This window comes from Coniophora puteana (assembly GCF_000271625.1).
Source record: "Coniophora puteana RWD-64-598 SS2 unplaced genomic scaffold CONPUscaffold_8, whole genome shotgun sequence".
Taxonomy (NCBI): domain Eukaryota; kingdom Fungi; phylum Basidiomycota; class Agaricomycetes; order Boletales; family Coniophoraceae; genus Coniophora; species Coniophora puteana.
In genome coordinates, this window is record NW_006913060.1 from 1922614 (window position 1) to 1941415 (window position 18802).

The 18802-nt window shown below is 50.7% G+C and overlaps 8 protein-coding genes across 8 annotated transcripts; 6 read left to right on the plus strand and 2 right to left on the minus strand.

Annotated features, from left to right (window-relative positions):
- Window positions 1-322: 322 nt before the first annotated feature.
- On the plus strand, window positions 323-727 carry CONPUDRAFT_16678 (uncharacterized protein; the record flags this gene model as incomplete). Its single annotated transcript, XM_007771505.1, has 1 exon — window positions 323-727. A coding segment is annotated over one exon (405 nt), but the record flags the coding sequence as incomplete, so codon positions are not given.
- A 1339-nt stretch (window positions 728-2066) lies between these two features.
- CONPUDRAFT_166650 (alpha beta-hydrolase) lies at window positions 2067-3951 on the minus strand. The gene is made up of 7 exons (XM_007772141.1): window positions 3658-3951; window positions 3409-3602; window positions 3006-3347; window positions 2829-2940; window positions 2606-2764; window positions 2394-2539; window positions 2067-2275 (listed from the first exon to the last, which is right to left on the minus strand). Exons 1-7 carry the CDS (start codon window positions 3853-3855, stop codon window positions 2194-2196), a joined length of 1233 nt encoding a protein of 410 aa, XP_007770331.1. The 5' UTR covers window positions 3856-3951; the 3' UTR covers window positions 2067-2193.
- Window positions 3952-4759: 808 nt separating this feature from the next.
- On the plus strand, window positions 4760-7383 carry CONPUDRAFT_138116 (uncharacterized protein). Its single transcript, XM_007772142.1, has 10 exons — window positions 4760-4949; window positions 5019-5809; window positions 5865-5977; window positions 6028-6186; window positions 6238-6316; window positions 6380-6511; window positions 6568-6678; window positions 6745-6827; window positions 6893-6995; window positions 7073-7383. Exons 2-10 carry the CDS (start codon window positions 5749-5751, stop codon window positions 7351-7353), a joined length of 1122 nt encoding a protein of 373 aa, XP_007770332.1. The 5' UTR covers window positions 4760-4949; window positions 5019-5748; the 3' UTR covers window positions 7354-7383.
- Window positions 7384-7931: 548 nt separating this feature from the next.
- On the plus strand, window positions 7932-8377 carry CONPUDRAFT_155415 (uncharacterized protein; the record flags this gene model as incomplete). Its single annotated transcript, XM_007772143.1, has 2 exons — window positions 7932-8267; window positions 8330-8377. The coding sequence occupies 2 exons, from the start codon at window positions 7932-7934 to the stop codon at window positions 8375-8377; spliced, it is 384 nt and encodes a 127-aa protein (XP_007770333.1).
- Window positions 8378-11133: 2756 nt separating this feature from the next.
- Window positions 11134-12313, plus strand: CONPUDRAFT_58322 (mitochondrial carrier; the record flags this gene model as incomplete). The annotated part of the gene is made up of 5 exons (XM_007771556.1): window positions 11134-11346; window positions 11405-11436; window positions 11500-11673; window positions 11727-12137; window positions 12190-12313. The coding sequence occupies 5 exons, from the start codon at window positions 11134-11136 to the stop codon at window positions 12311-12313; spliced, it is 954 nt and encodes a 317-aa protein (XP_007769746.1).
- A 989-nt stretch (window positions 12314-13302) lies between these two features.
- Window positions 13303-14108, plus strand: CONPUDRAFT_91208 (uncharacterized protein; the record flags this gene model as incomplete). Its single annotated transcript, XM_007772144.1, has 3 exons — window positions 13303-13463; window positions 13516-13932; window positions 13985-14108. The coding sequence occupies 3 exons, from the start codon at window positions 13303-13305 to the stop codon at window positions 14106-14108; spliced, it is 702 nt and encodes a 233-aa protein (XP_007770334.1).
- A 755-nt stretch (window positions 14109-14863) lies between these two features.
- On the plus strand, window positions 14864-15781 carry CONPUDRAFT_155418 (uncharacterized protein; the record flags this gene model as incomplete). Its single annotated transcript, XM_007772145.1, has 4 exons — window positions 14864-15068; window positions 15123-15464; window positions 15527-15678; window positions 15749-15781. The coding sequence occupies 4 exons, from the start codon at window positions 14864-14866 to the stop codon at window positions 15779-15781; spliced, it is 732 nt and encodes a 243-aa protein (XP_007770335.1).
- Window positions 15782-16356: 575 nt separating this feature from the next.
- On the minus strand, window positions 16357-17662 carry CONPUDRAFT_145068 (uncharacterized protein). Its single transcript, XM_007772146.1, has 2 exons — window positions 16761-17662; window positions 16357-16690 (listed from the first exon to the last, which is right to left on the minus strand). The coding sequence occupies exon 1, from the start codon at window positions 17575-17577 to the stop codon at window positions 16825-16827; it is 753 nt and encodes a 250-aa protein (XP_007770336.1). The 5' UTR covers window positions 17578-17662; the 3' UTR covers window positions 16357-16690; window positions 16761-16824.
- Window positions 17663-18802: the final 1140 nt, after the last annotated feature.

Genomic DNA, 18802 nt, shown 5'->3' on the forward strand with positions numbered 1-18802 from the left:
ATGCAGAACCTGAAGCAGGTTACGAACGTGGGGAGTCCTGTAATAAGACGCGTCCCATCAAAGGTATCAATCCCTACCCTGTGCCCACCAAGTCGGTAACGGCTGGGCTGTCACATGGACAAGGGTCTAAGGTAAAACAGATTACACCTGTTTCTGTTATAACTTTGATACTCACGATTCTTGCAGATGCCGCACCATTTCTTAAAAACCAGGAAGCAAGTTGCCAGAAAACTTCTGAAAAATAAATGTATTGCTCGCGTAATCGGTTTCATCAACAGTAAGTTATTCATCTATTTTGACTTTACGTTGGTGTTTATATCCTGCAGGCGCCTTTTGGCGTTACAACCCAAAGCTGTTCAGGTATCAAGAAAAGCATCTTCGCGCAATTCACGCCCACAATCCAGCCCTCACCCGTATCCTCCCATCCGTATACCCAGCAATCACGTTCAATGTAGGCAACGCCATCATATGCTGCAGGCACCGTGATCCAAGCGACTTAGCGCATGGCTGGTGTGCTATATGGGCTGGGGGTAATTATAATCCCGACATGGGAGGGCACCTCATTCTCTATGAATGGGGACTCGTCATAAGGTTTCCACCGGGTTCTGTCATCTTTATCCCTTCCAGTATTGTTAACCATGGCAACACACTTATTCAAGAAGGTGAAACCCGGGTCTCATTCACACAATATTGTTCAGGAGCGCTCATACGATGGGCCGAGTTTGGATGTTGCGCTGTTGATGCTTCTCGTCGTGAAGAAGTCATGGGTCCTCCAGGGGCAAGGTGGAAGAAAATGATGGGTTTGTTTTCAACTGTAGAAAGTCTCGAGGCCGACAGAATGCAGAATATGGTACCTGATGTTGATCCCAAGTAACTGTATCTTTTTAACAAATTGGTCATGAAACATAATTGTACGACACGCACCTTGATCAATCGATTTCCATGCGTGTGTGCAGAACAGACCCGACATCGCCGCCGCAACTGCAGGCCTTACTTGGTTTCTGAAACATGAATACTATATCACTTCAATGCAAATGTTCCGGCGCTCTCCCGAGCTATTGCCTGCATCACATACACCTAAGTCCCCACGATTCCGACTACTCGCCACAGGAACTGTTTTCTGCAGTTCCGCGTGCACTGTTTTGTATGCCATGGTCAATGATTGTTGTGTCGACGAAGACTTCGACTACGCTTTCATTCAACATGGTGTTCATGCTACAACAAACTGCAACACTCTCAATTGCTTATATCAATCTTATGTAACACATACTATCGACCTTAAATATCCATCATGTAAATGACCGACAACGCAAATGCACTACTTGCACATCCCTTCCTTTGGATCCAGGCTCGCCCAGAGGGATTTGTTTAAGTAAAACGCAAGTAAAATGGTAAGGAAAATGTAAGGGTCTGATGGTCGTCAAGCGGCCAGTTCGTTTTTGGTATACCCCTGTTCGCTACAACATTATCCATCACAATGGATCCTAATGCCCGGCTGACGTCGGCTAACAACTCCATCAGAATGCCATTCCCATGTGCTTGTCTCGCATAGTTACGCATGAGAATGGTTTCAGCCTCTCATAACAATGCTTCAAGATGCCCCTGTCCATGACTATCCATTCTAATGCTTAGTCATGCCCGAGGGAAATTTCCGACAAGCCCCTATCTGTCCCGAGCTACAGTCGAGTCGATGCAGACTGTCATCAGCAAGCACTTTGCGGTTCGGACGGTTCCTCTTGCCCATGCTCAAACTGCTTGGAATGAGGACTATAAGTAAGTCCTTGTGCTCGATGTACAGAAGTCGGTTTTCATCGCATGATCCTCTACGTGCCTTATTGTCCAGGTCATTCCAAGCTCTCTCAGGAGATTTATCCCCCATCCGTACTGCTCACTTCGCAGCTAATGAAACCAGTGCTGGCAAAACATCTACGTACAATGGCCAAGGGGACAATGATGGCCATCCGGTGCGAACGGCGCGCACAGCTCACTCATCGCTACCATCGTTCGCACGATGACGGTGCATAGCACGCGTGTACGTGAGAACATGAAATATAGGTGCCATTACTGTGTCATTCGACAAGGACAAATGTGAACAAAGGGTTTCTATCAGACCGCCCGCGCCTATTGGTCTATAGCACGGGCATGGCATGGAAGGTGGGTAGAACCGGGTGGAATCTAAACTTCGCCGTTCGATCAGGCGGCGAACACACGCTCGGCGAACTGGATCATCTCCTGGTATGCCGTCGGGCCAGAGTACTGCAGGTGCCAGACGTGCCTGTGCATGCCGTGCGCAGATCAGCGAAGTTGTACAGGTAGCTGGACGCGGGAAAGGAACGGTATCCAGGCACTTGGAGCGAGGGAAAGGAAGGGAAGAGAAGGGGGGACGGACGTACCCGGCGTCAGGCACGACGTACGTGCTGAAGCTGCTCGCGGCGGGGTAGAGCGCCTGCACACCCTCGAGGGTGTTGGTGAAGTTCGATCCTGCGGGAACGGCGTAGCAGTTTGCTTGGCAGAAGGGGAAGTCATATGCACCGCTGATCTATAAGCCAGCCCAAGGGAACGATGAGGTTGGCATTTGGCTGAAAGAAACGGGAAGATTACGGACCACGGAAACAGCACCAGTAAACGCGGGTGCCGCTGTGATGTTGTAGCCCAGCGTGAGAAGGACACCTTGCGTTGCGGGTTGCTCGAACGCGCGTGCGTAGTTGTACAGCGCGCTATCGTAGTACGGGAAGTACCAGTACAGCAGCTGGTTGTTCCATGCCTACCATGAGAGATGTTTTAGTTCTACAAGCCTCTCGGAAGATGACAGGCCTATGGATGCTTACCCCGACAGTAACGAGGTACGAGTTGCTGACCTCGGCCGCATTGTATCGATCAGGCATGACGACCGAGGCACTCGCGAAACCGGAGGCAGCAAAGAATAGGGGCACAGCAGTGCTACAGTGCAGGGTATCATGAGCATCAAGCATATTCCGACCACCTCACTCCTTGGGATAGCCCACCTGTTGGCCGAGTACCCCGTCAACAGCGCGCCGTCGACCGCAGAAGGCGAGAGAACCGTGACGCCCTGCGCTGTGAGCGACCCGTAGCTGTGGCCTACCATGACGACCTTGTCGTACCCGCCGGTCGGGGAACCTACGATGGCGCCGCCTTCGCGGAGCATCTCCGCGAGCTTGGCGGCGATCGCGATGTCGGTCGACTTCTGCACGACGTTGTATCCGTCCGTGGGCTTCTCGGAGAGGCCGGTACCGAGGCGGTCGTACCGGAAGGTGGAGTGCCCGGCGGCTGCGGCGGAGTAGACGTAGCTGTAGGTGTTGGTGCCATCGGCGGTGAAGTCCCAGTAGCTAGACAGATGGCGTGGTTACTACTTTGAATGCATGGAAAGCAGAGGTGAAGACGGCGGACCTGGAGTCAAATCCAATTCCGTGCAACAGTATCTGGACGCCGGTCGTGTTTGCTCCTGAAAGAGGCGTGCAGAGGGTACCAGCGATGGCGTACGTGTTGGTCACTTCTTGGTAACCGGTAGTGTAGCCTTCGGTGAAGTTGTCTCCGTACGGGAACGTCGCGAGGAACGTTTGCCATACGGCCGTAAGGTAGGTCTAACCCAAAGAGTTAGTCAATGCTATGTAAATGGATTCGAATGAATCGTATCACCTCGTTCGCATAACTGTTCACGTTTGTGAAAACCGTGTTGTTGCTCGTCACCGTCACATTGTACGTCTGAAGTGTACACGCGGCGTTTGAAGGACCGAGACGGTAGGCATCGGTGGGTGCATAACTCGTATTTGCGCTCGATTGAGCAAACGTCAATGGTACCAAGAGCGCAAGGGAGCCCAGCAAAGAGGAGAACATCGCCGTTCGAGGTCAAGGGTGTACGATGAGAACAACGCTGAAAAAATCGCCTCGTTTATCTGGTGCGGCGTGCAAGAAACCCGTGTCGGAGAATGCATTCAGGCATTTGCGTATCGGACGCATCTGTGAGAGCATTCATAAAGACGGGTTATTTCAGGAGATCGCATGCTGCTGGAAGTCGTCAAAGCTAGTGCTGCTAGAGTAGCCAGGGTGTTGCAAGCAAGTAACAAACCCGAGAAAGACGCATGAACTGAGGCGGATCACGATGATGGTCGTCGTTGCTCGGCGCTAACGCTCGCTATACATATGTGTATCCCAGCAAGTGCATTGTCAACGGGCATTAGAGGTCTAGCAGCTACCAGGGCTCCGCAATTGTCCGCGAGTATCTCCGTAGCAAAGCTTACATTAAGAATAGAAGTCTCCGAAGATTCGACTGCATCTTCGCCTCGGCAAATCTTTGGGACTCAGCACGAGAAGGCCCCCCAGTCATCGAGGAAGTCTAAAAACAGAAGAGGCCGAGTGAGAGGTATTAGACCAGTAGCGAGGCATCTCCAGAACCAATGGCGGCGAAGACAGCAGTAGAGAGAAGTAGAGTCTATGTAGATTTTCATTGGCCCAGGATTAAAGAAAAGCGGTGGTTGTGGATCGAGTGAAAGTTAGGTGGTCAGGTGGAAATTGGGTGGAAAGAACCGGAATATCACACACGTCATGTTCTCCTCCTTTCCCACGCCTCTGCGTGTTCAGTTGAGCTGCATCAGCTGGTTGATGCGCTTTGCTACACTAACCTTGTATGTCCATCTTCAACACTGTGCAGTGCTTGCCGAAGCGTTATCGTTGATGCGATCCCTCATTATCTGGCTTCGTTGACGAGCATGGGAGTGGCCCACCCGTTGCAATGGATGTTCGTTTCTTCAGCGTTTCTCACAGCGAAATCATTTTGTTGCAAGCTGGCAGCGAGGGCTGTCTGTCGTGCACGTGGGCGTCGCGCAACGGTCCCACACAGCAACTTCCGCCATTCACATGTCCGTGTCTTTCATTCTCCTGCATCACCGTGACCGGACTCTTTGACGAACTCGGCCATTTACTGTCGTAAAGTCCGTCCGTTCAGCTCCTTCCTATTTGCCCATACTAGAGCTGATTCTTGTGGCTTTCACACACTTTAGGTGCGGGAAGGTGACAGAAGGCGGTAGCAGGCGGTAGCACCTGGTAGCACCGTCAACGCCTGTGAGGCCAGCAGAAGCCAAGTCAAAATTCGTCCCCGAGTTGCCCTCGACGGTCGAGGACCATCAGACGTCGACGCAGCCCCTGAGTGGGCGCGCTGATCATGCGACTTCGAGATCGGTCGTTGCTTTTTTCAAACGACTCGTTGACGAAAGCTAGCGAGCCCTAGGCGTACCCTTCAACCTGACCTTCACCGCCATCTCCCAATGCGTACTAGCTAGGCAAGGGACAACCGTTGGCTGTTGATCACTTCTGTATCTCGACGCTCGATGCAAAGCCAGAAAGCCAAGGCGTCAATCTCTGATGGAATCCGCTACTCGGGCCCTCTCGGGCCCACTCTCCTCCGAGCCAGATCACAAGCCGACCCACTGCCGACTCCTGGTCGCATTCATTTATGCTTGGTGCGATCCACTGCGGTCCCTTATTCGGAACGCATTCAATAACCCGACGTCGTCTGCATGGTCTGCACGCGGTCGACGTCCCTGTCAAACGGACGGGCGACGTGACGTGCCATTTGCTGCGCCACCACCTCGTGAAATCTTTGGTCGATCTCAGATACCCAGTCTGGATGCATGCAGGACCAATGATGTTTAATACGGTGCCTCTACCGCTCGCGCAGGAGCTGGCTACGCCCGTCATTATCCCGTTCTCCCCCTCTTCTTCCAGGTTTCGATGGCGCTGACGATACCACGGGCAGAGCTGATTGGTGTGTTTTTGGAGAGTGCAGCCTATGGTAAGTAGCGCTCGCGTGTGCTGGATGTGTGGTCAGCTGATAGCAGGATGTTCAGGGATATACTTGACGATATTCTCGCAATGCCTGCTCGTTCTGCGGAAACGGGCAAGAAGACCAAACGATTACCTCCTGGGCACTGCGGTGACGCTCTTTATCCTAATCACCTTGGTACGCGGATAATTCTGCCCAACCTGCGCCAGTGCTCATCCCTTGTACAGCACCTCATAATCGACATCCTCCGCAACGTCGAAGCGTTTACAGACGACATGTCGACACCCGATTATCCGGAGATGTACTATGGCAAGTTCAATACGTGGCAGGATATATTGAAAAGCGGGCTGTATGTTGGAGTGACCCTGGTGTCTGATGCGTTCATCGTGCGTCAAGTCCTTGACTTCGTATCCTTGCTTCGTTGACGCATGCGACAGCTTTACCGCTCCTACATCGTGTGGGGCCGAAGCTACCTTGTCACTCTTTTTCCTCTCCTTCTTTTACTCGCCGATGCCGGTACGTCATCATCATAACCCTGGGTCAGCGAGTTGTGGGTAAACGTTGACCTCCCATGTATAGCCATCGGTGTCCTTTGGGTCTACACTTTAAGCGAAGTCACCGAGCTGCGAGCGGACGTATTTTCGGATACCTTGTCTATCCGCGTGAAGACGTTTTACGCAATCACCCTTGCGATGAACGTCATATGTACTGGTGCGTTCTACTCTCATATAATGAGACCATCAGAGTAATATCATCTCATTGCATAGTCCTCATCGCGTACAAAATCTGGAGCATTCAACATGCCGTCTCTCCCTTTTCTCAAGGCATCGGCAAGGACAACGTCCTCAGCCAAGTCTCTGCCATTGTAATCGAGTCCGGTGAGTAGTTTGACCCGATCTCCGAGCGCATGATCACTCTTCTGACTCCCGTCGGGGACCTTCTAGGCTCGTTCTACTCTGCGATGCTCATCGTTATGATCGGAACGTACTCGACTGGATCCCCGGCAATGTTTATGTTCCTCAACAGCGTGAGTTCCCCGCCTGCATGTGATGGTCCGTCCGCTGATGCATCATGATGCATTTGTACATCTAGATGTCGCCCATCATTGTAAGTATAGCGAGCGTCTGTACGCTTCAACCAACTACTAACCGTGCTTTATCTCACTTTGTTTCGCCATCACATGCAGGGCATCGTCGTAAGTCCTGTCTTTCTCCACCAGCGCCTGAACAAAGTTCTGACGCATGCCACTCCTCTGCTTCTTATCCACCCAGTTCTCCTCCGTCATCGTACGCGTAGGCATGGGCGTCAGCCACGGCGACCGGTCGGCCCGCCCTCGCGGCCACTCGGGATCTTCAGTACGGCACCCGTGGTCGCAGACCGCCGGCGGTGCCAGCCTCGGACGGCGGCCGGCATCGGGCCACGCCGACGAGCTGTACTCGTTCCCGAACGGCGGCGTGCAGGTGACGCTGCAGCAGACGGTGCACACGCACATCGATGTGTCGAGGGAGTCGGACGAGGCGATCGATCCTGATAGTAAGCATATGGTCGTGTAGGATGGGTTCTCGAGTTTGGATGCATAATTTATTGGGACGCTCTTTTAATACTGTATGATAGTGAAATGCCGTCATTTACTTTTCACTACTCTGATGCAAGGGTACCATGGTCACTTGGATCAGAAGATAGGGGCTTACTCGGGTCGGATGATGTCGGTATTCGGAATAGCTGCCGGTTCGATCCGCGAAGCCCAAGGCCCAACTCTTTCTTACCTTCTTCCTCCTGACGCCTTGGTTGGAGGCTGCTCCATCCCTTTCCATGATCTGGATGTCATGAATCGACTCCTCTAAATCGTTGCCTGAGAACATCCATGCGCGGTCAGTGAAGAAAAACTTCACTGGCTATAACCTACACCCGAAGTTCTGAGGCTGGAGTTCTAAGGAAGTTTATGTGGACCAATCCTTGAACAGAAGGCATTCTCGCCACACCGCGCAGCATATTCCAGCACTATATGTAGGTAGTTTGGGCTGACATGTGTCGATAGAACGTCGATGGATATGGCCTAGGGCTTCTGGCGCCGCTGCGGACTTTTGCGACTAGTCATCTACACTCCCTATTATCTCTTTCACTCTCAAGCATGTCCTTGAAGATACTCCTCTTCTTCCCCTCGTCTCTCCGTCCCTCCCAGCGTGACATGGCTCCCTCGCATCGGAAGCTTCAGCTCGACTACTTACCTCCACCGAGGAAGGTGTCTTGGCGGAAAACCTTCAAGAAAGACGTTCATCAAAGGCTGCGGAAGCTTGCGGGAGTTCGGGATGCGATGCCCTCGCGTCGCCCCCGGTCCTTGGCGGTATCCGTGCGCAACAGCAGGCCGATGACACCTTCTCAGAGGATCGACTCCCTCCCTTCTTTTACGAAGGTCCTGCTGGAGAGTGATATTCCTGAGCTTCTAGAGTGCCGTGGCTCAAACAAGGTGCTTCATATCACTGGCGTTTCAGGACGGTTTCATGGCCTAAGCGCTGACTTATAATGCAGAACGGATGTTCCGCTGTCGAGCGGTGGTCTCTCTTAGAAGCTCGCTGAAGGTTTACCTGCTTCTTCTCGCCGCTGGTTTCTCGGATCGGTAATACGTTATTAGCGCCTCTTTTTCGTGGAATATGGAACGTTTGGGTGATGGAATCATGAAGTATGCCGATAATCTAAGCAATCTCACCAGGTTTATTGATGTGCGCTCGGGGCGCCCCGTTCGCCGCCGAAAGAAGATGCATTGTATAGATCACTGTTTGAGTGGAGCTTTGTACACGAAAGAATCAGGATTGCTGTTTACATGAGAAAACACACGTTTATCTTTGTGCTGAAACGAGCCCTGCATGTCATATTTCAATGATCGCGAAGCCACCAATGCCCTCTTCTATCCGAAAGAAGCAACGTTCACAGCCATGTCCTCTTATATAAGTTTCCTCGACAAGCGTTTGATGAGGTTTTGTGTTGCTGTCTCGTCATCCCAGCATGTATGCTTCACTCGCCTTGTCTTATGATGAACTAGTCACAATTGTCAAAACGGATCACATTACAGCGGTGCGTGCATCCTAGACTCCATAGAGCTACCGCTCACTTAATATATAGTACTTTGCAGGTTAGGGCTTTACATAAAAGCGCTCGAGCTATGCGACCTAACGAAGCCTTTGCCTAGTCGCGGGTGCATGCATAGCTGTGAGAACCTGGTTGTTGTTGAAATCTGAGTGCAGACAGGAATAACACCGGCACTAACCCTACGTGATACAGGTATACGATTGGGTCATAGCTCTTGATCTGGAGGCCAAGTTCATATGGCCATCACGTCTGTCGCTGATGAAGCTTTTGTACATCTGGACCAGATACCAGGTTTTTGTGCAAGTGGCGCTAGTTCTCACATTTGGCAGTAAGAATCATTGTCTTCATATTTGGACTTACGGCGCTAACACGTTTTAGCGTCATTTCAAGCTTTCGAAGATGGTCCTTGCAAAGTACGCGCGCAGGCTCCTATCACATGTAAGCATTTCGTCCCCGCACTTGCTCTTTGTTCACTCAATGAATTACTTCAGATGCTTCGAACTTGGTTCCTGTCATGATATCAGAGCGTAAGGCATGTCATAATGTATCGTACTTATCTGTGTCTCACTCCCAAATCCCAAGTCACCGTTGTTATACGCACGTGGGCCGTATGGGATAGGAAGCGTGCAGTTGGAGTGTGCATGTTGGCGCTATGGATGGCGCTGTCTGGAACAGCCTGCTTCTTTACATATACGTCTCTGGCGCCAGTACATGGTCGGTGCCATTCACTTGTAACTCATCTAGCCATAATCTTAACGCCACTTTCTTGCGACTCTGTTTCCAGTACTCTGGGCATCGACAATGACTGTGCGGTCCCGCGCACTGACGCGACTTGGATTCCACTGATATGGTTCGTACTGTTATCTGGAGACTCTGGTAAGTCGACCATCTACTCTTCGAAGTTTTACATCAGCTTCTGTTCTAACGCGCGCGTAGCTGGTATTTTCATGTTATTGCTGAAGTCATTCTTGCTCTGTAAAACCACCATCGCATTGTGGTCTTGACCAATGTCTGACCTCTCTGTAGATAAACTCACGCGCAAGTTCTCGGGGATGCTAGAAGTCATTACAATGGAAGGCAAGTGCAATGTGTGTGCCATTTGCCGCCTGTGTTTCTTACATAGTTATTGTAGGTGTTTACTACTACATAATGATGCTGGGTAAGTACAATCTTTATCAAAAGATGTGTTGCCGTCTCATCCCTCTTCATAGCTTTAGTCGTCACAATCGTTACCGCCGGTCAACTCGTAAGAGCTTCAATTTTATCGCCACACTGCTCTATGATGATTTAATTCTCCTTCAGTACAGGAGCGTCGATGTGACATTGGCTCTTGAGAGGTAGGTTCATTATCCTTTCGTGGCTACTAAGACTCAAATTTCTACTATCGAAGATTGGGGCGTCCATTTCACGCCGTTCTCATAGCTCGTTGGATCATTCACACTAGACACATGGCAGACGCCATAAAAAGTGACGAGATCTCCCTAACGACGTTCAGGAATGTTTAACCTTGTCGGTTTAATGGTTTACCGTATTTCTAGCGGTTTGGCGTCACGCTACTATTTATATTACGGATGAACAGTCTGTTCAGCTCTTTGTACACGATATTTAGCCCTTATTTCGTCGTCATACAGAGTCCTATCATCTGTTATGTTACTGCTTTGTTAATTGGACCCCTCTTGAAGATCTCACACCCGAATGTGGCTCGAAATGATATGAGTTGTCCGATAAACTAGTCCAAATAATGCTAATAAGTAATGCAATAATGTGTTCATGTGGGGACAACGCGAGACCCCGTAGCTGTCCTATGTGTAAGAGGTTCCAATAAGGGTATTACACAAGACAAGAGACAAGATTGAGTTAAAGCTTAAGTTTCTAGGCATTATGGGTATGGCATCTCACAGCTCATTCAGCTTTGCGGATCGTTAGACCTTACCTTCAAGTACGGCCAGGCTAACTTAATCTTCTCTTACAGACAATGCAGTATCTATGGTGATGAACGGGGCTAAGGGAACGGAAGCTTGTGGTACGTCGACGTACGTCGTTGGTGTGGCCTTATTTATTCTCGGAGGGTTCCACGGACGGCGGAGCGCGCTTTTCCATCTCCGCCGCTGTAATCGCGTCAGCCAACGGCATGGCTCCATCCGCAGACCGTGGGTGCGTCAATGGCAGTGAACTTGCTGTACTGCATGGGGACTACTTATGAGCCACGCTGCAACGGGTGAGGGGACTCAACATACTCCCTCACTATGCTGAAGTTGCTACTGACTCTTGTCCTTTCTCCCATCCTCTTCATAGCGACTTTCTTAGTATTTGTGCCCCTACGCAGCACCCTAGTCCGAGTCAGGGCCTACTATGATCCCAAACGCGTCGAGCTCGAATCAGAGAAAGATGCCCTCCCACCGACCCAACGTGTCAACCTCAGCTACTTTGGGATGCTTAAACGCACATATAAGATTGAGGTAAGCATTGAGCTCACGCAAGATTCGGTAGAATATACCTGACCCGTTGCATGTGCAGGGTGTTTCAGGGCTTTACAAGGGTCTCAGTAAGTGAATCTTAGACGTCTTAGACCTTCAAACCCACCCGACGGTTGCTATCACGTTAGTGCCCAGCATAGCCTTCAGTGTGGTTACCGTGATTGTCGGGGGAGCTGCAGGATTTCTCATCTTTGATCGTTGCCGCAACGGCAATGGTTTGGATGATTCCTGCGGTAAAGCAGTCGGCAGACCGCTTATTCGTATGCTCTCCTTATTGATCCAAGTTCCGGAAGTCATCATTGTGCATCGGTGAGTGGCATTTCGACTGTATGAATGTGCATGTCTCATGTATGTCTACCCAGAGCTATGACGACACCTATCAAACTTCCGTACTTCGCCGCTTTTCACTCACTACGCACCCTTCTGGCGCCAACGGAGCGCCAGCGGCCATGGAAACTATTCCTAGTTCCCGGATTGCTCTGTGCTCTGGCTCTTACCACAACATATTCCGCCCTCGTACCCCGCACCCTTCGCACGTCGCTTATCAGCTTCGGCGACAACACAATCCTGCCCAATCAGACATCTGCTCGCATTTTGGCGTACGCTGTAGTTTCGGCTTTGACCACGATGGTCATGACACCTGTTGAAGTCATCATCGTTCGATTGTCTGTCCAGCGCCCTACTGAAGTGTCACGGGAGTACACCGCAGTCGCACAAGAAGCCGGCGACCACGGGGAGGTCGTTGTACCTTACAGAGAGGAGGACGTCATCGAGTGGGCTATCTTTCTTTCTTTTTAAGGATGATGTTTACTGAATGTCGTTCAGGTTGAGGGCAGACAGAAAACCGTACATGGGACTTTTCGACTGTGCAAAGTATATCATTGCTGAAGAGGGATGGTCAACGTTGTATCGCGGGTGGTGGATCACGATGCTGTTTAGTATTCTCTAATGCCTTTGTAGACGATGCATTACGAGTACATCCATGGCTTCCGCACGGTAAGGCTTAATCTGTAGTTATTTGGAGAAATGCGCACTATGGGACGGATTTGAGCTAGTTATTAATTTGTAGAGTAATATTGTCGGCAATGCGAATGCATCCTCCGCTCTCCTGAAAATGTAATTCTGTTGGATTTTACAAATCTTGCTAGAAAGAGATGAAAGTGAGTCATCCAACACTGCTCCTGTGAACCAAGAGGGTACAGGACCATCCTCTAGCACTTATCTTCAAGCACAACCCAAACACTAGATTGACCGTCTCTTGTAGACGGTCCGTCTTGTGATCAGCAGCAAGATCAGCAGCAGCTCAAAAGGGATGTTAGCTTGTATTGCATATTTAGTAAGTACTTGGCCTTCTTTATTCTCACGCCATGGGTCCCACGAGCAACAAAGCATGGTTCTTCCTCCCCGGCGCTGGGCAGCAAGCCAAAACATTGCATCGTTACTAAGCGAGATATTTCCATTTGTGGGTGACAGTGACCTCGAGGCTGTATTACTTGAAGTTGGGTGAGTATATACAAACTGGCGAGATTGAAAGAACTTGACACGCTCCACCACCATGCTCGATGTCTCGCCGACTCTCATTCTCTCCCCCTTGCTCTTAGTAGTGGGCCTCTTACTCTGGGTGCCCTTAAGGGGGGCCCTCGTCCGCTTGCGGGCTCACTACAATCCCAGACGTGTTGAGCTCAAATCAGAGGATGATGCGCTATCACCGGCAAAATGCGTCGGCCACAGCTACTTTGGGTTGATAAGGCGCACGTATAAGATCGAGGTAGGCACCGCACCTCACCACAGTCATGCAGGCATCCCGTGAACAATAACCTGACCGTGTTCCTCGTGCAGGGTGTTTCAGGGCTTTACAAGGGTCTGAGTATGTGATTATCAGACTGTCCAGCTCTCTTAAAAATAAACATCGTGTTAGTGCCCAGCATAGCCTTCTCAATGCTTTCTATGATTATTGGGTCTGCCGCAGGATTTCTCATTGTTGACCGCTGCCACAACAGCAGGGATCTGGATGTCCCGTGTACTGAAAGACTCACTGCAGCGGTCGTTAATATATCACCTTTGGTTATCCGTGTGCCGGAGGTCTTAATTGTGCATCGGTAAGCAGGGTTTCAGCTTGAGAAAAACGATAATTCATGCAGGTTAATACAGAGCTATGATGACACCTATCAGGTTGCCATACTTCGACGCTCTTTATTCTATACGCAATCTATTTACGCCGACAGAACGCCAGCGGCCGTGGAGGCTGTACCTCACCCCCGGATTATTCCCTGCTGTTGCTCTTTCTACTGCTTACTATGCCTATGTACCCCGCATCTCCCGCGCGTGGCTCATGGATATGGGCGCTAATGGGGGAAATTCACCGAATCAGACCTTCTCTCGCTTTTTGGCTCATGCCATCGTTGCGGTGTTAACCACGGCGATCATGACGCCTATTGAAGTCATTATTGTTAGGTTGTCTATGCAGTACCATAATGCAGCGGCACCTGTGTTTACAACTGCAGTCGCGCAAGAATCAGGCGACCATAGGCCAGAAGCCGTTGTTTATGGAGAGGATAATGTTATTCAGTGAGCTCCTTTCTTTTAGCCTTGGTCATTATATTGACTGCTTGGTACCCAGAATGAGGAAATGCAGAGACCCTTACACAGGTCTTTTGGATTGCGCGAAACGCATCGTTGTTGAAGAGGGGTGGTCAACGTTGTATTTGGGATGGTGGATTACGATGCTGTTCAGTATTCTCTAACAACTTCTCCGAGTCGTCTGGAAGACGATGCTGGTTCACTCACATTCATGTCCGCTTTGGGCTCATTCGGATACGTATGAGGTGTATACTGGATGATGTTCGCCAGTTATTAATACTTACTTGGTTGAAGGGCAATCGTCTGCAATGCAAACCTATCCCAAAACATCACCAGGGACTACAATGCTCTCGAAGTGGATAAAATCAGCAAGAGTATACAAGAAAGATGTGTTGTAAAACACTGCTCCTGCAGTCAAGATTCGACACAACCTCAAACGGGATGGCATGATGGTGGAGTTCGGACCAATTTAAGGGGCTTCAAAAAGGTCTCGCGGGAGGTATCCCCCTGAGCGGACTTTGAACCAATGTCTCCTCCGCTTCTGGCTTTTCCTTGGACTCCTCGAAGACTATCTCGAGCTCGTCATGCACTACTATAGCCTCACACGCTTACATTATCCATGAGCTCTTGGTTTCTATGTCAAAGACATGGAAGAATTCGCGAAAACATATGGTAAAACTGCTGTTTGAGATGCCCCCTTGGAATGCTCTCCTGTTTGCATTCCACCACCAAACAGGAGTCAAGGATGCACAACTGCCCAGGCTCCTTGCCGTTAAACTTTCCTCCTTTGTTCGCTCGCGTTATATCAATGGCGCGCACTCTCGCCTGATGAGTTCCCCCACTCCCTCCCTTCGTTTCTATCTCCCTGTGCGCCCTAGCCACCCCAACTATTTATATTCGTTCAGCCTCGTCACAACATATGTCCTTCGAGGCTCTCCAGTGGCACTGTGTGCTCGCTTCTATATGGATCTCAGCTGGTCTTTTCTGCGTCCCCATTCTCGGTGTTTACCATCTTACGGCGACTCTCGTGTCTGCCTACCACCTTATTCTCAACGTGAAGAACGTCGTCAGCGAAAGTCTTCTGCAGGATGTTCTAAAGGATGTGCACAAGACGTCTACGAATCGTGCGTTACTTTAATCGCTGATTCAGCTCTTTCGTTTGACTTTCGACCCTCCAGGTGACGGATTGCGCGAGGAAGCCTCAGCAGGTCATGGACTCGAGCGATCTACTGGGAAGATCCATGCTGGCCATTGTCCGACTCCCTTGATACGCCAATTGTCATCGTCTGCTCACGGCTCGTCTCCGGCTATGACCTACTCTCTCGAAAGCCCCTGCCTTGGCGCACCGCTCCCTACTAAGCTAGTCTACGGAATCGCACCATGGGATTCGTCTCGGAACCCCGAGCCCAACTACCTGTACACTATGGCCGATGTCGTTCGCTTTGGCGATATGGTGATCGCTCTGGAGCCAGGCGAGCAGTCGTATCCGCTGAGAAGGAGGGGTGCCATGAAGTTCAAACGTGAGTGCCGTTTTCTTTTCCTATAGACAGCGTGCTGACAACGGCTGCCCGCGCTGTTCTAGGACTGGTCAGACGGGAATCCGAGGACACTGCGGGCAGTACATCGTCTAACAGCCATGAAGACGCGTCCATTGGGTCGCGCATGCGCGTCACCTTCGCTATTGACTCAGAAGCTCCTTCGTTGCTTGGATCGGACGGGTCGTCCCACACCGCTGTATCTCGCTCTTCTTGGGCCTCCGGCGACACGCTTGTTATGCGATTTTTTCGACGTTCATCCGCGTTAGGAGCAAGACCACCCACTGGCCCAGCGACCCTAAAAAAGAACAGACTGAAGGGGCTGGTGAAGAGACTTCAATCTGCGCGCTGGTATAAACGCAGATCTTCTGCTAGCACAAATGGATCTAGATCACAGTCGTCCGCTGTGGCTGGTGTCTTTCTTTGGCAAAGGCTGGTCCCGAATCGGTTCAAGCGCTCTCCTTGAAGGCTGTGTCTCTCTTATTCTCTATTCGCTCTCTCGCGCTCCTTGGAATGCCCTGTTATCGATGTTGCTCTCTTGAACTTCACACTCTTTTCGCTCGCTGAGACGTTCCTCTCTATTCTCTAAGCTTTCCGTTGATAACTGGCCTTGTGGTTATTCAGCTCCTTCGTTATTAGTTCGCCACCTATTGTTCTACCGCAGCCCAGTTGCATAAACATCTGATACGTATATTTCGAGTAATAGATTTATCTTCCATCGACGTTGTCGCCCATGTACTGTCCAATCTAAATGCAATCTCATCGACATTTCCAAAACTTACCCTGCAAATTCCATTACACCCTTAGCAAGCAAAAATCATGAATTGTTTCTTCATGACAATGTACACACTCGCGAACAGAACGAAGGTAAAGGTAACATGCCTATTCAAGCTCCCTTGTAGCTTTGGATGCACACCAGAAACGAGACAAAGTCGCTACGTACTAGGCGAAAGTGATGCATGAGATCGGGAGTGCAGAGACAACATTGACTAGCAGTACAAAGGGATCTAGGCTACATATCAGTGGTACTTCACCGTACATGCAACAAACTGGTTGGCCCAGTATGAATCCACCACTGTGCATGCAGAAGCGGATGGCGGGTTGGTGTCGCTGGCTCAGCATGTGAAAGCAAAGTCAATATCGGCGTCGACGCCGCGAAGTGGAAGGCGCGTGTTGCAGGACTTCAAACGGAGTTCGCAGGCTTATAAGGTCTTGTAGGGTGAATTCATGGAAATTTGTCAGCTGAAAGCTAATGTTGTGAATGTGTTGATGGGAACGCACCGTGCATACGTCGAGGGTTGTAAAAGATGACCTCACATCGCCCGGAGCCCTGCGCCCGTCTACCTCAGTCTCCTTCCTTTCGCTTCTTCCCCTTCTCATCGCTCACCCCGCCGTCCTGTGAGGACGTGCCGAACGCTCCCCGCCGCTTCCTCCGTTTGTTCTTGCTCGCGACCTCGTTTGCATCCCAGACTGTGCGGTTTCCTTTGGGCCTCAGCCGTCGCTCTTGGTCGGGCGCAGAGGGAGAATCTCCAGTCTCGGAAGTCTCGTCGTTGAAGAGCAGTTCGAGCACCTCCTCCGAGTCGCGGTCATCCGAGTCGGGGTGGGCAACAGAGGGCTCCTCGCTGCCGGTGGAGAAGCCATGTGCCTGAGGGTCGGCGACGATCTTCCTGCGGAACGCGTAGAGCGCGCGGCGGTGTTTGGCGGTGGGGGGCCGGGTTGTCGTTGCGCCGTTCTTCCGTGAGCTGGTGCCGTTGGTGTTGTCCTGGTGATTGAACATTGCTAGAGTTTTGGTCATGAAATCTTCATCTTTCCAGAGGGGGTGGTTGGAGAGTGGGTCGGAGGCAGAGGTGGCGGTGGTAGTAGAAACGGGAACTGGGGAACTCGAGGGCCCGGCTGGAGCGGTGAGGGCGTCAACGATGCATTGCGCGAGGGAGGGGGAGGCTTTCCCGGTTATTGGGCTGATCGGAGGGGGGGTGGGGAGCTCGCCGGCATCTCCGGCACTGCTGCTCGGGGTGGAGGTGCTCTGGAGGGTTTGCTGGTGATGCTTCCTCGCAAGTCTAGGCGGTATTGACACTGGTTGCCCTGCGTGATCTTGCATGCGTGATGGCGTCCGGTCATGCCTCCCCTTGAGCCTCGAAAGCAATTTGTTTTGCGTCCCGGGCGTCAGTCGGGCGTGTTGGAAGAGGCGGTGGAAGGTTTAGTAGGCTGTCCGTATGTGGTGGGCGAAGAAGAGTATTGATGACTTGTGATTGGCCCGCTTAGTGCGCCCGTCGTCGATGTTCTCGCGCCCACCGGCTCAAGAACATCGTTACACTCTTCATACCATCTCATTGGATGGGACATGAACTTACTGTCGAGATATCGCACCCAGATATCAAAGCAATCCACATAAATACTTAGTAAAATCGTACATCCTTCAGCAATCCTTCATGAACAGTTGGCTTTTTTGACATGAATTGTGAACATTTGGACAGCCTGAAATTTTCAAGACTTGACCACAATTCTAGTATGCACATCTGTGATCGGGTCTACGGTATATATCGATCGGAACTTTACTATATGTTTTGAATGTTGCATTTCGTTAGCGTGTCAGTTTTTCCTTCATATGTGTTCAACAAAACGTCTGCATATTCCTTTCCTCGCCCTCTATCGTGTCCATGCATCTCAAAGGCGCCAATCTCCCCTTTCTAAGTTCGCCGTCCCGTACCATACCTGAAGCACCCTGTTGTCTATCTTCACCTGCCTTTTGGATACTTCCTCAATCGCTGAATATAGCTGCGCTCTAAACTCAATGTTCTTGTTCATTAGTCTGACGAATTTGATTTCTAGCAACTTTATCCCCGCCAACTGTTCCAGCTTTCCCAAAATCTCACATTTCATCATCACCCTACATTGAACATAAATAAAATGTGATTACTTCCCTTGCACGGTATTTAAACTCTTGACATTCCGAGTCGGTTTGATATTATCACGAGTTCAGCATCTAGCAGTATTAAGCTAGTTGGTTGAGGACTTGTCCTACCTACTTGCTTGCCGAACGTGGCGCTGCCACTCCATGTGTCACTGTCAGGGTTCTTCCGGACTCGGCGCCATCCCGGCTCACTCTGGAGCCGACATGAGCGCCTGCAATATGGAAACTGGATCGCTCCCTTTGATCTCGAGGATGCGTAGTGCCTCAATTCTTTCGTCGCTACAGTTTCGTCTTGGAAAACAAGATCATGGGTACTACTTCGAAATTTAGCCAGCGACGACGACATACAACTATGATTCGTTCTGTTGGATTTGAGATCCGGCAGCAGTGGCTGCGTGTAAGCTCCGAGAAA

Excerpts from the sequence above, each read along its gene's own strand:
- CONPUDRAFT_166650 (XM_007772141.1), bottom strand. The coding sequence starts at position 3,855 with ATGTTCTCCTCTTTGCTGGGCTCCCTTGCGCTCTTGGTACCATTGACG. Across the intron at positions 3,603-3,657 it reads TGAACAGTTATGCGAACGAG|ACCTACCTTACGGCCGTATG; the intron begins GTGATACGATTC and ends TCTTTGGGTTAG. Across the intron at positions 2,941-3,005 it reads ACGGGGTACTCGGCCAACAG|CACTGCTGTGCCCCTATTCT; the intron begins GTGGGCTATCCC and ends CCTGCACTGTAG.
- CONPUDRAFT_145068 (XM_007772146.1), bottom strand. The coding sequence starts at position 17,577 with ATGCAAGATCACGCAGGGCAACCAGTGTCAATACCGCCTAGACTTGCG.
- CONPUDRAFT_138116 (XM_007772142.1), top strand. The coding sequence starts at position 5,749 with ATGGCGCTGACGATACCACGGGCAGAGCTGATTGGTGTGTTTTTGGAG. Across the intron at positions 5,978-6,027 it reads TCTTTATCCTAATCACCTTG|CACCTCATAATCGACATCCT; the intron begins GTACGCGGATAA and ends TCCCTTGTACAG. Across the intron at positions 6,317-6,379 it reads TCTTTTACTCGCCGATGCCG|CCATCGGTGTCCTTTGGGTC; the intron begins GTACGTCATCAT and ends TCCCATGTATAG.